Source organism: Oenanthe melanoleuca, chromosome 1A, assembly GCF_029582105.1.
Source record: "Oenanthe melanoleuca isolate GR-GAL-2019-014 chromosome 1A, OMel1.0, whole genome shotgun sequence".
Taxonomy (NCBI): Eukaryota; Metazoa; Chordata; class Aves; order Passeriformes; family Muscicapidae; genus Oenanthe; species Oenanthe melanoleuca.
Window position 1 is genome coordinate 68,477,477 of NC_079334.1, and position 16,870 is coordinate 68,494,346.

General features: G+C 46.9%; 1 protein-coding gene across 1 annotated transcript; it reads right to left on the bottom strand.

Moving 5' to 3' along the window:
• Positions 1 to 998: 998 nt before the first annotated feature.
• Positions 999 to 15,534, bottom strand: KLHDC10 (kelch domain containing 10). Its single transcript, XM_056482325.1, has 9 exons — positions 15,378 to 15,534; positions 7,974 to 8,195; positions 7,245 to 7,399; positions 6,176 to 6,324; positions 5,545 to 5,629; positions 4,900 to 4,966; positions 4,407 to 4,454; positions 3,370 to 3,509; positions 999 to 2,418 (listed from the first exon to the last, which is right to left on the bottom strand). Exons 1-9 carry the CDS (start codon positions 15,505 to 15,507, stop codon positions 2,209 to 2,211), a joined length of 1,206 nt encoding a protein of 401 aa, XP_056338300.1. The 5' UTR covers positions 15,508 to 15,534; the 3' UTR covers positions 999 to 2,208.
• Positions 15,535 to 16,870: the final 1,336 nt, after the last annotated feature.

Genomic DNA, 16,870 nt, shown 5'->3' on the forward strand with positions numbered 1-16,870 from the left:
AATGCCCTCCCTTGCTGCTGTCACTGCTGTCCCCACTGAGATGTCCCTCCTGGGCACTGCTGACTCAGATCCAGCTTCCCATCACCCAGCAGCCCCAGGCTGCTCCCCAGCCTGTCCTGGATGCACTTTGCTGAAGTCTGAGGATTCCATCTCCTGCCTTTTCTGGATCATCCAGGTGGGTTGTGCTGTTGTAGCAGCAAATCAGGGTGGCCAAGCCAGGACTTCCCTCTCCTGAAGCTGTGCTGGCTGTGATTGATGTCTGTGTTGGTTTTTTCCAATGCTTCCCAGAATAATCTTTTCCAGGATTTTAGCAGGCACTGAAGTGAGACTGACAGCCCTGTGGTTTCCAACGTTGTCCCTTGAAAATTGGGACCAACTTCCAATTTTCTGAGACCTTTCCAGAGTCCTAAGACTGCTCCAAAATCATTGAGAAAGGTTTTGTGACAACCTCAGAGAGAGCTCCAGAGATTTCCCAGTAAGGAAAACCTAAGAACCTCAGAGATCCAGGCTTGGATGGATCCAGTATCACCTTGGAGATGAGGAAGATGCTCTTTAAAGCAGGTGAGACAAAAACCAGCACAGGGATGACCAAGGTCCAAAAGGCAAAGATAGAAGTGTGGATATTCAGGCTCAGAGTTTGGGATGGAAGAAGCTGGAGAAATGATGGAGCAGGGGACCCTGCCCTGTCCACAGCTGCCAGCAGGCTCTGGATTCAGCAGCCAGGGGTTGAAATGCACAATTCCTGTGAAGGTTCAATGTAGGGGATGGAGACAGCAGAGCTCCCAGCAGTTCCTGTGGTCCAAGCACCTGAGAAAGCCTCAGCTGTGATGCCCAGCCTTTGTTTTCTGAGCCTTGGGGGGAAGAAAAGCAGCAACTGGAGCTGGGGAAAGAGGAAAATATTCCCAAGACCAGGGAAAGCTTAATTGTGAGCAAAATCTGGGTTCCTTAAGTGGGGGCAGTGACTCCAGCAGGCAGCACCTTTGGATTAACAACATGAAGACAATGCTATGGTTTATTTAAACATAAATGCAATCTTTTGAAAAGAAACTAAAACCCCAGAGTGTAACCTCTGCCTTTGATGAAGAGAAAAGCATTGGGAAAAGCTGATTTTAAAAACAAAAGGCACTTAAAAATGGGCTCCAACTGAAAAGGATTTTGCACAAACCTCATGCCTGGAGCTGCTGAGAGTTCAGTGGCCACTTAAATAAATTCAGTGTAGAGAGCACAAGAGGAGCAGAGCCACCCCTTCCTGTGCAGAGACAATCCCTGTTCCCAGCAGGAGGCAGAGATGTTCCCTTTCCCCTTTTTTGGATGCTGAGCAATCCACAAAGCCACTCCCCAAATCACCTTTAAACATTTCCTAACCTCAGGGCAACATGAAACAACAAGAAAAAGGGAATTTGGCATGTGTGGGAGGAAGGAAAACCAAAAGCTGGGAGATGCAGAGAACCATGGCTTGGTTAAACAGGTTCAAAGAACTCTGAACTTTAAGGGTTTGCTGTAGCTCATTCTGGGTGCAAAGTGAGCTGAAAACGTTCAAAAACCCTCAGTAAAACCTCTTCCCTCCCCCACCCCCAGTAAACTACACAGCAGTCCCTTAAGTAGCAACTTTTTCCCACTTTTCCAAGCAAAGCTTTCAGTGTGGAAAGGGGAGAAAACACAGACAGTGCACCAGGGAAGCTGCAGGGGGGACGTTCCAGCCGTCTCCAGAGCTCAGGGATGGGAACATTCCATGGAAAACATGCAGGGCTGGAGGAACTGGGTGGGTTTGGAGAAGGGGAGCTCAGCTGGGTGGGAGGTTATCCAAAGCCAAAGAACAGGTTTGGTGGTGGTTCTGCATGTTCCTCGTTGGATACAAGGGTGGAAATACCAAGGTGAAGCACATTCAGTAGCTCATTAAGCTCCCCAATTAATTTGCAAGCATTGTGCTGATGACAGGTTGCTGGTTGGCTGCTTAGTCTCAGAAAATACTTTTGGATTAGTGATGTAACTTAGCTCCATAAATAAAAAGGGGATTTGTTTTGGTTTTTTTTTCCAATGACTAAAAGTAACAATGTCTGGAAAGGCATTGATGTATTTGCAGAGTAAGGCCTTGGGCAGGTTCCTCCATGTTCTTAGCAAGACCATCCATGGAATCCATAAATAGGGGGGTGGTGGGAGGGGGAATTCTTCACTGTGGTGAGTCTTGGACACAAGTGGGAGATGTTCTTATTTTAGTCTCTCCACGAGTCCCTGTGTCAGTCCAAGGTGCAAAAGCTGGGATCTGGCCAGAGTTGCTAGGTGAGGGAAAGATTCCAGAAGCTTCTCCCAGCACAGTTCCAGCAGGCTGGGCACCACCAGCCACATTTTGAACAGGGAGCCAGTCCGTTTGTTTTCGTGGATGTTGACCACCCCTCCATGGACGTACATGCAGCCAGCCTGGGTGGGGAAAACAAAGGGGGACAGGGGTTATAGAGGCAGCAAAAGAAGGAATTGCCACCTCAAACCCTTCAGCAGAGCTGTCCCTGCATCAGGCCTTCACTCTGGGATCCTCTGAATCAAGGCAGGAATCACTGCTGGAGGAGCCATGTCTCATCCTACACCACACATCCACCACCTCAGTGTGCTCTGCTCTGAATTTTAGGTGATTTCTATCCCAAGAAACCCATTTTAGGAGTGTGGCAAACTGTTGATAAAGCTGAAAAGAATGTATTTTTAAACTACACCCACCTCACACAGAGATCCTGCATTCCCTTGGCTCAGCACAACCCTGCTCCAGAGATGACAGGAACACAGAGAGATGGGAAAACCTCAGCTGCTGAGCTGCTGTTTTTTTTTTTCCCATATGCTGGCAAAGAAAGGGCATTCCTGCTGTCCAGGCAGTCACTGAGCTGCCTGGGAAACACCTTTATCAGGCTTCCCAGGAAAAGCAGCTTTTATAACATTCCCCAAATAAGTGACATCAAGGAATGTGATCTCTGCCCTAAGGAGATGAGCTGAAGGAGGTGAAGGCACTACCAAAGGCATTTCTTGCTGCCTTATTATCAATCCTAGGTTTCCAGCCTTCTACTTATGGCCAAAAGCTCTGGCAATACCAGCATTCCAAAGGGATGGAAACAACCTCATGTAATCTTTATCCTCAAGCTGTTCTCAGGATAAAATCACTTTACTCTGGGAGTATTTGTGATTCTTTTTTTCCCTTTTACTGCTGTTCCCACATAGAATTTAAAAGCTCAAATTCTGTATCATTTCTTTCAGAAAGCAAAACCCATGGTGTGGATTTTCAAACAGCAGCAGGAGGAAGAGCTTCCCAAAATTTGGTGCATCACTTCTTTGGGAATGTCACCAAGGTCAGAGTGCTTGGATGAAGGAACAAAAGGAGTCACTTACTGGGGTGACAGCAGCACAGTGGAAATACACAGGCTCTGGCATTGCAGCTGGGAGCTTGACCCACTGGAAAGTTTGGAGGTTCAGCTTCCAAACATCTCCCAGGATCACCTCTCCATTGTAGCCTCCACACACAAACACGTCTGCAAGAGAGGAGGAGTGGGGAGGTGCCAGGAACCATGGGGGGACAGGACAGGGATCCCCTCCCCACACAGCTTTGGGATCAGTCACTCAACAAAGGCTCTCAGGATCTCCCAGATCAGGCCCATCACAAAGCAGAGGTCACTTAGAGATTCCCAGACTGGTCTGGGTGGAAGGGAGCCCAAAGCCCATCCAGTTCCAGCTCAATGGGCAGGGACACCTCCCACTGTCCCAGGGCCTGGGACATTGCAGGGGTCCAGGGATTCTCTGGCAATTCCAGTCAGGAATTCCTTCCCCAATCTCCCCTTTTCCAGTCTGAAGCCATTCCCTGTGTGCTGTCCCTCCATCCCTTGTCCCCAGTCCCTCTCCAGCTCTCCTGCAGCCCCTCCAGGCCCTGCAATGTGCTGGAAGCTCTCCCTGGATCCTTCCCTTCTCCAGCTGCCAATTCCCAGCTCTCCACAACCTCACATTGGATCCATCTCCTCTCCAAGGAATTGATGGATCCAGGGCCTTCACTTGCAATCTCAGGGAACCATCAAGGCTCTCCCTTCCCTTTTCCTCTCTTTTCCATGCCCACTGTCCATCAAAATCCCTCTGGATGGATTCTGAGTGTCCTGAATCCCAGAATCCTGGGCTGCCCTGGCTGGGAAGGGAGCTCAGAGCTCATTGCAGGGACACCTCCCACATCCCAGGCTGCTCCAATCCTTCCTGGGACATTGCAGGGATCCAGGGATTCTCTGGCAATTCCAGCCCAGCCAGCAATTCCTAATTCCCCAGTCTCCCCTTTCCCAATTCCCTGGGTCCTGTCCCTCCATCCCTTGTCCCCAGTCCCTCTGCAGCTCTCCTGGAGCCCCTTCAGGTTGTACAAGACACACCAATTTTCCAGAGGCAAATCTTACCATTTTTTATCTGCACACAGCTGTGGCATCTTCTGGCTGCTGGGAAGCCTGGGGAGAATAAATTTAAATATCAGCAATAATTGTTTTAAAATGCTTGTGCAAGTGGTGATTTAACCACTGAGTTTAATTTTTAAGAGGCTCTGCTTTCCTGCAATCCCAGGTATAAAAGGTGTCATTTTAAGCAGGTTTCAGGTTTGATTCCTAATTCCTCTCCAAGGAAGGAAGAAAAATGCTGGAATTTTGTTTTCCAACTGTGGCTTGGTGAAAAGCAAGATGTGAGATTCCAGGGAATGCCCAAAGGGAGCAGGGATGACCTGGATCCTGACTGACACCTTTCCCAAGCAGGGAGAGAGGGAAGCCAAATTCCTTTGTGCTGAAGCACAAGCAGGATCTCAAATTCCAGCATAAAGTCACACATTGAACAAGAAAACTGCACCTTCAAGCACCTTGGCCACTCTGGTTGACAGGGAAAGAAGGGAAATTCCCAACTCACCAACTTTCTCGTGAGGTTTTGTGGTAATCTCCTCCCAGGTGTTGGTTTCCAGGTTGTAGGCATGGATCTGGAGGGAAAAAGAGGAGCCATGAGATCCTCCAGGATGGTGCAGCCACAGGCTCTGACCCTCTAGAAATAAATCCGTTTTTTTCATTAAGTGCAAACCCAAAAATAGCTGATCCCAGCCAGTGACTAAGCAGGTCTAAAATCACCTTCCAAGCTCCATCCCAGCTTTTGCTATTTCAGCCCTACAGCTGAAAAAAAGAAAAGAATATGCTTTTTAAAAGAGCTGGACCAATTAAAATCCACACCCTCTTGTTCTCAGAAGGATTTAGAAATACCTTCCTGCTGCTGCACACAGGAAGAAAAATGGGACAGTGGAGAGATAAAATGTCACATTAAGTGCTGCAGACTCCACTTTTTTGGAAGCAGAGCACTATTTAAAGTGACCACAGATTCATCACCAGGACATTGTGTGGCAAATCCAGGTTTTACAGAAATAGAACAATCTGCTCCCAAATATCTCTTTTAATTTTTTTTAAAATTTTTTTTTTATCAGGCTCTCCAGGCAAAGCTAGATGAGGAGGCTGTGCTGGTTGCTCCTCAGTGTGGAAAATCTCCTGTCCAGGGTTCCAAATGCCTCACCTTATCCAAGGAATAAGCTGTCCAGGAAGTTCCACCTCCCAGGATATAAATCCGTTGACCATCATGAGCAATTTCATGTCTGTACCTGAAGGTGCAAAGCAACACCAAAATTAGCAACAACAAAAAAACCTTCTGGAAATCACCATCAAATTCCAAGGATTTGAGCAGAAACTCCTGGCTCTGCTGCATCAGGCTGGGAGTATTCAGCAGATGTGGAAGTTTTCCTGTGCTCAGAAATCTGAAAGGCATTTTCTGATTGCAGAGCAATTATTACATAATTAAATGCAAGGATTAGTGAATATTATCAATATTCCATCTCCTTTTAAAGTAGAAGTGTCCAAGGCCAGGCTGGACAGGGCTTGGAGCAACCTGGGATAGTGGAAAGTGTCCAGGGGGGTGGAAGTGGATTTATTTTAAGATTCCTATGAGCCCAAACCATTCTGAAATTCTCCTATTCCCAATTCCCTCTTCTCACTTGCACACCAAACCACTGATGAGAGCAAACAAAATCCATTCTCCCCATGCCACAACAACTCCCAGGCAAAGGAAGGCTGGAAATTCCAACCAGAGCAAGGTACCCCAAAGCTTCCCCTTCCCTGCCTCCCAAAAAAAGCTCCCTGAGGCTGCTCACCTCTCCTCTGGCATGTCACAGGACATGTTGTTTGGCTTCAGCTGGATCCACTCCCGGGTGTTGAGGTCCAGCTTGTGCAGGTCAGTGCTGTAAATGTAGCCAGTGGTTCCTCCAAACACATACAGACACCCATTGATGATGGCCATGGCCTGCCAGAGAAACCAGTCAGAAAGGACTTGGCACAGCTGGGGCTGGAAAAAAGGGAATTCCTGCTCTTCCAAAGCAAAAAAGTTCAGTCCTGATGTGAGGGTGAATCCATTTTGTCCACCTCCTTCATCCACTTTATGGAAAGTAATTCTAATATAAAGGAACCCTACACATTTTCATTTTGAGTTTTAGGTTCAGAAAGTTTTGATAATTTTTCATTTTGAGTTTTGGGGTTTGAAGGTTTTTGACTATCAACCTACTCCTTAAATCAGATTACTTTCATTAAGCTGCAGGGATTTTAAGCCCCAGCTCCCAGTCCTGCTGTGAGGGTGAATCCATTTCTTTGTCCACCTCGTTAACCCACTTCATTGAAATTGTAATTCTAACATAAATGAATCCTACAAATTTCCATTTTGAGTTTTAGGTTTTGAAAGTTTTGACTACACACTACTCCTTAAATCACTTTTTCATTTTGAGTTTTGGGGTTTGAAGGTTTTTGACTACCCAACCTTCTCCTTAAATCAGATTCTTTTCATTCAGCTACAGGGATTTTAAGCCCCAGCTCCCAGTCCTGCCTTGCTCTCAGCTTTGCCCAAGTTCTCAACTCAGAGGCTGCCAAATCTGCCAAATCCTGCTGCTGGACTGGAAGCATCTCCCAGCTCCTGCCTTACTTTTATTGGCACAATTAACACTCCTAGGAAATACAAACCAGCATTTCCTTCCACCCTTCAGCAAAGTGAACAAATTCTAACTCGGATTTTCTCTGAAATCTCAAAGAACCATGGCTGCTTTATTTCTTTACTAAGAACACCTGCTTTTTTTTGTGCTGTTACACAGAAACAACAACTCTGGCGAGGAGCAGAGAAGATTTTGGTGCTCTGAGCCCTGAGGGAGCCCCTCAGGGCTGCCCTGAGCTCCCCACCTGGCCGTAGATGCGGTTGGGCTTTTTGCCACGGCAGCTGAGCAGAGCCCATCTCTTGTACTTGACGTTGCACACGTGGACATCGTTGCCATTGCTCTCTCCAAAGGGGATCCCAGTGCCCCCAAACACCAGGAGGTTGTTGCCATGTAAAACAACTGGGAGAAAGAGAGAGAGGGAGGGAAAACAGGGATGCTCATTGCTGTGAGATCAGAACAGAATGGTTTTTCCAGGCTTGGAGCAAGCTGCTCTAGGGAAGGTGTCCCTGCCCATGGCATGGAACTGGATGATTTTTAAGCCCAACCCAAACCATTCCATGTTTCCATGCTCTGGGGACAGCAGTGCTCAGTGTTGTTCAAATTCCCTGCTTTGAGAGGCTCTAAAAGAGAAAAGATCCCTAAAACCATGGTAACCAAAGGTCTGCTTTGAAAAGTGAACAAAGACAGCTATTTTTGGAAGCTTTGAGATGTCTGCACCCTGCTGAAAGCACAGCCAGCAAGGTAAAACACCTGGAAAACACCTTTTGCTTCCCCATTTTTTTCTTCTTTCTCTCCACCTCAACCGAGCAAAACGGGAAAGAAAAATCCCAAACCCAACCCAACCTCAGGAAAAAAAAAACCCTACTCAACCCAAATACTTGGAAAAACAGGATCCAGATTTCCAGATTAAAATAGCCAAGGATTAAAATAGCTCCAGGAGTAGGCACCCAAGGAGTTGGATTTCCATACGTACGTGACATGGAGGCCAGTTCCCTGGGCATGTAGCCCTCGGTGCCCATCTGGTGCCAGGTGTCTGTGGCAAAGTTGTACCTCCAGAGCTCCCTGAAGAGGGGGTAATCCTCATTTTCTGGCCCTCCAGACTCATCATAGTCAGGATTGTAGCCCCCAAAGACATAGAGGTTGGAATTGTCGGCCACGCAGCGATGGCCGCTCCTGGCCGGGGGGCACCGGTGGCCTGCAGGAGAAAAAAGAGAAAAAAAATTAAAAACAGCTCCACAAGAGCTCAGGGTGTGTGTCAGGGTCAGAAATCCACCCATGGGATGTATTGAATCCACAGGGAATTTACAGAGCAGTGCCTGTGCAGCAGGAGGAAAGGACAAAGTGGAAACTGGAAAAAGAAACAATCTGTGTGTCACCATCTCACTCCTGGATTGTTGTGGAATCTTTCCACAACAGTTCCTGATGTACTTGATAAAATCTCTCTTTTTTCATTCTGTTTGGCAAATCTCATTCAGAAAAATGCCAAATGTTTGTATTTAAATACAAACAGTACAGAAAAATAATGTTCAATAGAGAAGAAAATTAAGGATTTGCTTTCCCTCCTCTCTCTGTGATTTCCCTTTTTGTTCCTTGGATCTCAAGATGATTTTGTCACTAAATTTTAAGTGTCATAGGTCTGACAGAACAGGGAAAATCTGCTCCTAAATAAAGGTATCTGCTGCTCTGGGCAGGAGCAGAGAATCCAGCTGAGATTCCCAAAAATCTCACCCCTAAAACTCAATGGAAATAAAAAGCAGGGAGCACAATTCCAGCTCAGCTCTCAACTGGAGTAGACTTAGGAAAAAAAAAAAAAAAAAAAAAAAAAAAAAAAAAAAAAAAAAAGATGGATTCAGTCGAGGAAAACCTACCCAATAATATTCCTGGACAACAGAAATTGAGGTCTTGGCTGAAAAGTGAGCAAAATAAACCCAAACAAATCAGTGACCTTCACCTCCCACCTGCTCCCACAGACTTTTTATGGATTTTAGGATGGAAAAGGAGCCAGGAAAGCATCTAATTAGGACCCAGCATGGTTGCTTCTGTTATAATTACCAGCAGTGAATCCAACAATGAAAAAAAAAAAAAAAACCCAAAAAAATGAAGCATAAAGCATTTTTCCTACAGGAAAAGTGAAATAAATTATTTGTCCAGACCAAATAATGAACTTGAGCTGAGCACAAGCAGCTTTGCTTAATCATGTCCAACTCTGGTCCAAAATTAAGCTGCTGTCCAAGGTTCAGACAAAGTTTTGACAGATTTGGGGTGTTTCCAGGAATAATTGTGTCTTGCAGCAATTCCCACTTAGAAAACTAATAAGCATTGGCTGGAAAAAAAAAAGGAAGGAAGCTAAGGAATTAAGGGAAAAATCTGTAGGGGGGAAATGGATTTAGGGGCACAGAACAGGGGGATATTCAATGTCCTAATTTAAAAGGTGTTAAGGAATTAGGAGTTCAGATATTATATTAAATATAGGTTTTATTTCTCTCTAGTTCTAACACTTGCCATGAAAATTTTCCAGAGGGAAAAGAGGAGAACAAGGCTGAGTTTTATATAAAGCAAATAAAATAAAGGTAACTTTTAGATGGGAAAATTCCATCTAAAAAAAATCCCAGGATTTGAGCAAAACCCATTTTCTCAGAGCTGAACCCCAAAACAGCCAAAGCTCAGTGAAACACAGCAAGGCCCCATCCCTGTGAAAAGTTAAAATTCACCAAGTCCTGCTGTGAAATCCTTGATGCTGGACATGGAAAGCAGCAGGATGTACAAGGTATGTGGGGAAGAGGTTGTAAAATTATTAAAAATGGCTTTAAAATGGATGGATGGATGGATGGATGGATGGATGGATGGATGGATATAATCTGGGAAGCACCTGTTTCCTATTTTAAGATTCCAGAAAGAAGCAGGAAGGAAGGATGGGAAGGTGAATTTACAAGGAGACTCCTTTTCTTTAATCCTGAGGGCAAAAATGGGAAAAGTAAAATTTTCAGGGAGTAAGTTCTACAATCAGAATGAAATTTAACAAGAGGATGAGAGGAAACAGCCTCAAGCTGTGCCAGGGGAGGCTCAGGTTGAACATTTCAGCAGGAAATTCTCAGCAGGAATTTCCTCATGGAAAGAATTATTAAACATTGGAAGGGGAGGTTTGGAGTCCTCATCCCTGGAGGTGTCCAAGGAATTCCTGGATGTGGCACTCAGGGCTTTGGGGACAGCTTGGACTGGATGGTCTGGGAGGGCTTTTCCAAGCCAATGGATTCAGTGATTCCAGGCTGAAACATCACAACAGGGACATAATTAAGGAAAAGTCCTAATTAAGGGCTGAGGCATGGGACAGCAAGTGGCTGGCTGGGCACTGTGCTGCCAACACCCTGCTAAATTCCCTCTTCAGCAGTGATTCACTCCTGGAGCTCTGAGGAGCTGCTGCACTGACAATTCCAAGCTATTCCTAATTAAACTCTCCAGAAGGAGCTGGAATTAGGACATGAAACAGGAAAGTGTTTCCAGATGTGACACAGGAGAAAAGGGGGACCAGGGACAGCCCCAGGTCAGGCTCTGCTCCAGGGACAGGAAGAGACGGAATGGCCTCAGGCTGGGCCAGGGGAGGTTTAGATTGGATTTTGGGAAAATTCCTTCATGGAAAAGGTTGTGAAACCCTTGGCAGTGGTGGAGTCCCCATCCCTGCAGGGATTTCAAAGCCCTGTGGATGTGGCACCTGGGGACAGAGTCAGTGGTGGCCTTGGCAGTGCTGGGAAAGGTTGGGCTCACTGGTCTGAGACTTTTTCCAACTTGAACAATTCCATGATTCTATGAATATCAAGTTGTTTTGAGCCTCCTGAAACCATCCTTTTTGTTAAGACTGTCAGAAACCCCAGATAAATCAATTTATATCTCAAGGGTGGGTGTGGAGAGGAACGGGGCCAGACTGCTGAGTGACAGGAGAAGGGACAATGGACATGAAGTGAAACACAGGAAATTCCAGCTGGATATGAGGAAAAACTTCCACTTTGAGAATGATGGAGCACTGAACAAGCTTCCCAGAGAAGCTGTGGCTGCCCCTGGATCCCTGGAAATGTCCAGGGCCAGGCTGGATGGGCTTGGGGCACTTTGGGACAGTGGGAGGTGTCCCTAAACATGGCAGGGGTGACACTGGATGGGCTTTGAGATCCCTTCCCACCCAAACCATCCCACAATTCTACACTCCTTTATCAGCTCCCTTTTTTCCCCCTAATTTAATCCCAATATCCAGCCCAGGTTTATCTGCAGCACTTTGAGTATCTTAAAGTTCTTCCTGTCAGGATAACAGGAAAAGGAACAGCACCAATCCCAAACAATGCTGGCTCTTCCCATCAATCCATGATTTCCATCCCACAAATCCCAGTGCAAGCCCATCCCATGAGGTGTGTGTTACACCAGCATCACCACCAGCAGCAGAACTTCTACTCTAAGCCCTAATTTTAGAAATATAAATGGAATAACTACAGGGTGTAAAACCAACAAATCCAACATGGTTTTGGATCCTCCTCTGTTCCAAGTGCCACATCCCTGCTGAATATCCCACGTGTCCTTTTCTCTGCTTTTTAAAGCTTTCTAAAGATGCTTTTGGTATTATTTTTCCTCCTGCCTGGTTTTTCAACATCCACAACAGCAGGATTCAATCTCTCCCTTTCCTTTTTTCCTGCAGGAATCCTGAAGGGCATTTAGGTCAAGGGCTGAACCCAAGAACAAGACAAGTCAATATTGACTTTGACTCCCATCTTCAAAGTTTCATCTTTTCCACAACAGCTGGACAAAGTAAGTTTGGAACTTGTGTAATTGGAGCCCCTCAGGAATGTTTGGATAAGCAGGGCTGGGAAAGCATGGCTGAGAGTGAGGTTTAAAACCTATTTGTTCATCCCAGCTGTGCTCAGCCTCTGCAGATCCCACACTTCCCTTCCTGGGCAGGCTGCCCACACCTGAGAAATTCCCAAATGGAAAAATTCCCAAGAGGAAAAATTCCCAGCTGTAGAGGGGTCAAGGGGCTCCAAAGGGCTGAGGGAAATCAGGAGAAGCCACAAGATCCATCCAAACAGAAGCTGCAGGTTAGCCAAGAGATTTCCAGATATTCCTGAGACCTCCAGAGCAGTGTTTCCTGAATGGATCATCCTGGGAGAGCTCCTGGGTTTGGATCAATGTCTTTTTATTTCCAAAACCATATTCCAAAATAATATTTTAAAGGATTTTACACCACTAAAACTGAGTGATCCTCAGGTTGTTTGTTCCCAAGAAGCGTAAAAGAAAATAAAGGAATTCTGGAGGATGAAAACCATAGAACTGGGAAGATCATCTGGTAAAATGTCTTGTGGGAAAAGGATGAGGTTGTTCAACACCTTGAGCAGCCAAATCCTGAAACCCTCCAGGGATTCCACCACATCCCAGGGAATGGTGGTTTCAGGGAATGGTGGTTCTCACTGGAAAAAATGTCTTTTTCCCACTGGGATGAACCCTCCCTGTCCTCACTGCTCCTCATCCTCTCCATGTGAAGGGAGACCCTCTGTTCTCTTTGTATCCATCCTTTAAGGACTGGAAAACCCCAGTGAGGTTCCCCCCGAGCCTTCTCTTCTCATGGAATCATGGAATGGAATTCCAGGCTTGGAAAGGAGCTTAAGGATCATTCCACTCCATCTCCTTTGGATCCTCTCCAGCCTGGCTGTGAATTTCTTGAAGCCCAGAACTGGACACAGAATTCCAGGGGCACTGGGTAGATGCCATCTCTCCCTCTCAATGTCCCTGTGCTGGACTCTTGGGATGTCATTCCAGCTGCTGCACTTGGAATTTTGTCTTTGGTACACTTCACACTCCTCCAGCCTGAGCAGGAATGTTATCCCATTAATTAAGAAATCACACAAACACAAAATTCTCCATGACACAAAGGGATTTGGGATATTTGGAATTTCTGCTCTTTTTTAATATATATTAAAAATTATCTCCATAAAAAAATCCCAAACCCTTCTGTGACTGGGAAAATTACAGCTGAAGGCAAGAGCAGGAATGCTGAGCCAGGAGAGGCAAAAAGTCCATTTAAGTGTCCAGATTGTTCCAATTCCCTTAATCCCAGGAGTCTGATGGAAACACTGAAAAATGTGGACAGGAAAAGAAGAAAAAACCACAAACCACCTGTGTTTGACTTTTTTTTTCATCTTGCCAAATCTTACAAACACCAGGGTATGGAACAGCATGGGGAAAATGGAAACTCTGGAAGAGAATTGGGAGTAAGAAACGAAATCTGAAAAGTTTGGAAGAAAATTTAGAAGGTAACTGAAAACCTTGAAAGAGAATTGGGAAGTAAGACAAGAAAACCTGGAAATTCTGCAAGAAAACTGGGAGGTGAGGAATGAAACTTGACAAGTCTGGAGGAGAACTGGGAGCTAAGAAAAAAAACCTGGAAACTGGAAGAGAACTGGGAAGTAAGAAAAGAAAACCTGGAAATTCTGCAGGAAAACTGAGAGGTGAGGAATAAAACCAGACAAGTCTGGAGGAGAACTGGGAGCTAAGAATAAGAAAAAAACCCTGGAAACTCTGGAAGAGAATTGGGAGCTTGAGAACAAATCTGGTTGGAGAAAATGGAATGAGGGGGGAAAAAATTCCCCTCTCAATGGTTATGTAAGGGCTGCTGCTGGAATTCTATAAATAGGATCTTAACAGGTGTCAAAGTGGGAGAAAAATCCATCAATCCAGGATTTTTCCAGGAGTTTGAGGTTTGTTTAGGCTGGTTTGAGTGCCAAGGCTGAGCTGGACAGGGGTGGTTCCTGTGCAGGTCCAGAATCCATGCAGGATCAGGAGGATGCACTTCCAATCTGCTCCAGCCAAGGATTAAAACTCAGGAAGGGGAAGAGAATCTTCAGGAAGGGACCTGTGTTGCCAAAAAAGGGACTTTCCACAGAAGGAAGGAAACGTGGCTGAGCATTTGCCCAAAAATAGAAGGTGTGGAGCCACTCAGCAAATTCTGGGAGAGGCTGGAAGGCTGATCCAGGTTTCAGGGATGGGAACATGGATTGAAAAGCCCTTCCCAGCTGCTGTTGCTGCTCCCATCCCTGAGGGGTGAGGGGCTTCATGTCCCACATGAATGGAGGGAAAGGATTTCTGATCCTGGGATATCCAGCTCAAGGTCATGAGGAATGACAGAGATAAGGAAAAAAGGGATATTGCCACACCAAGTGGGAATCCTGTGATCCTGGGGTAACCTCAGCCTCCTCCAGGAATATCCAAGAGTTGTTGGGGTGACCCAAATATCCAGAAACCCTTCAGCATCCAACCTTGCTAATAGAGAGGTGGAAAAGAAACACTTTTCCCAGGGAACTAAGGTGATATCACATCCCTACCCTTGGATCTCCCTTCCCAGGATTGTGGGGATGTCCCAGAAAACCCCAATACACTGGGACTGCAGAGAAGGGGGATCACCAGGGATTATTCCAGGGTGACTGAAATGGGGCTGATCCCTGTGGGGATCCATGGGGATGAAAAGCCCTTGGGGGGGCATCCAAGCATCTCCCCAAACCTGGAAAACACTGGAATGGGCATGGAAGAGCTGCTATCCACCAGGCTATAGGAGGGAGTGACCCTAAATCCATTTTTAAAGGATAACTGCTCCCCTCCATCCCTGATTCCAGGTTCTATATCCCAGGACCATTGGGATGGGAACACCCCATTCCTCTTCACAGCATTCCCAAACTTTGGGGACAGGGTGACCCCATCATTCCCAGCCTGTTGGGGTACCCCAGCTCCCTCTGGGAATGTCCCAGAACCAGGGACAACTGGGTGTCCCTGTCCCAGTCTCACACACCTGGGACACTGTGGATGGGGTGACCCAACCTCTCTGGAGAATGGGGATGGGATGTCCAAATTAAGGGACCCCCAGGAATGGGGGTGTCCAGGTCCCCAACACTGTGGGAATAGCTGATTCCCAATCACAGGGAATGGATCTATCCCAGTCCCTGATCCTCCAGGATGGGGGTGCCCAGTCCAGAACCCCTCAAGACCTTGGGGACAGCGCTGTCCCCTCCTCGACCTCCAGATCCGGGGGTGCCCGAATCCCTCAGGAGCTTAGAAATGGGGGTGCCCCGGTCCCCAACACTGTAGGAATAGCTAATTCCCAACCACAGGGAATGGACCTGCCCCAGTCCCTGATCCTCAGGGTGGGGGTGCCCAGTCCAGAACCCTCAGGACCTTGGGGACGGCGCTGTCCCGGTCCCCGAACCTGAATCCTTCAGGACCATGGAAATGGGGGTGCCCCGATCCCGGTCCCCCTGGGATGGCGATGCTTTGCTCCCAGACCCCTCAGGCTCGGAGCTGCCCCGCTCCCAAATCCCTTCTGGGCCTTGGCGTCGGGGTCATCGCCACTCACCCGCCGCCCGCGGCCTGCCCGGCAGCTGCACGAAGCGGTTCAGGATCCCCGTCCCGCCGCCATCGCCGCCTCCCAGGGCGCCGCCCGCTCCCTCCCCGAGCCCGTCCCGGGCCGCGGCCGCCGCCGACATGGCCCGTCCGCTGCCTGAGGGACCGGGCGCGATCCGCCAATCAGCGGCGAGCTTCTTCCGGCGCGGCCTATCAGCTGCGGCCTTGTTGGCAGGTGGGGGGAGGCAGCGGTGAGGCGCCGCTGGTGGGAGAGCTAAGCTAGAGCAATAGAGCGCCGAGAGCGGGAGGTGTGGGGACATTCGCGGCGACATTCCCGGCGACACTCACGGCGACATTCGCGGGGGTTTTCAGGAGGATCCCTCCGCGACCTTCCAGAGGCCGTGCGGGTGTTGCGGGAGGTTATGAACGACCCACGCGCAGCGAGCGGAACGTTGGTGCGGGGCCGCGTTTCCCCTTGTGATAATTGATAAGCGATTTGTGTTAATCATCGAAGTTTTGGAGTTTGTATGAACCAGAATGCTTAAAAAAAGAAAATAACATGGACATAGATAAAGGGAAATATATGATTAAACCCATTCTGTTTAAATCCCCCTGTTATGAATTTTGTATATTGAATATTGTATACCAGTTTGTAAAAGAAAAAAAAAAAAAAAAAAGGGGGGGGGGTTTTCACAGTCTGAAAGGTTTTTTTGCAGAATCAGATTTCCTGCCTTTGTGTGTGATCAATCACAAACTCTCTGCTAAAGATCAGACTTCCCACTTGTTCTGTTTTTTGTCTACCAAGAGCAGATGGTTCCATGACCAATTGTCCGAAGATCTGTCCCACGGAAGTTTGGAAGTTTCTTTGACCACCACTGCTTACATTGCATAATTACTACACCAAAACAATAACAATTATTGATGACTACAAAGAAAACCATCCTATAAAAAGAGAGCTGCAAACCAAGTTCGGTGGAAGTGTGGAGTGGGCGGTGACCCCTCACGTTTTTCCCAGCGCTGCTTGCTCTGTCTATATAAAATAAAGCAATCTAAATTTTGCTGAATATCTGTTGGAGTCAGTGAGTCAGGGGTTTGAGTAATCAGAGTGTAGGGATTGAATAAATCTTAGAGTGAGTTCTGATGTTTTTAGCAAGTAAAAGGTCTCAAATGCCACAGTAGCAGTGAGTGTTATAGTGAAGGTTGCAAACACACTGATATCTTCAGCAGAGGCTCCAGGCCCACAGCTGTAGACAGGACTTAGACATAATAGAGTTATAGTGAGAATATTGCTGACATTTCTTAGACAGAACACGATGGAGTGTATGCATAGTTCTATATGTAACCTGGTGAGCTAAGAAACTGGAATTCTAATAGGTTAAAGAGTGGTGGTCTGAGTTTGCATCTTAGCTTGTTGGAGAAATCCTATATAACAGTATGGATTGGGAGAGTTGTTGCTTTTAGCCACTTGTTTTTAGCCATTCTGGCTTCCAGCCATTCGCCTATTGC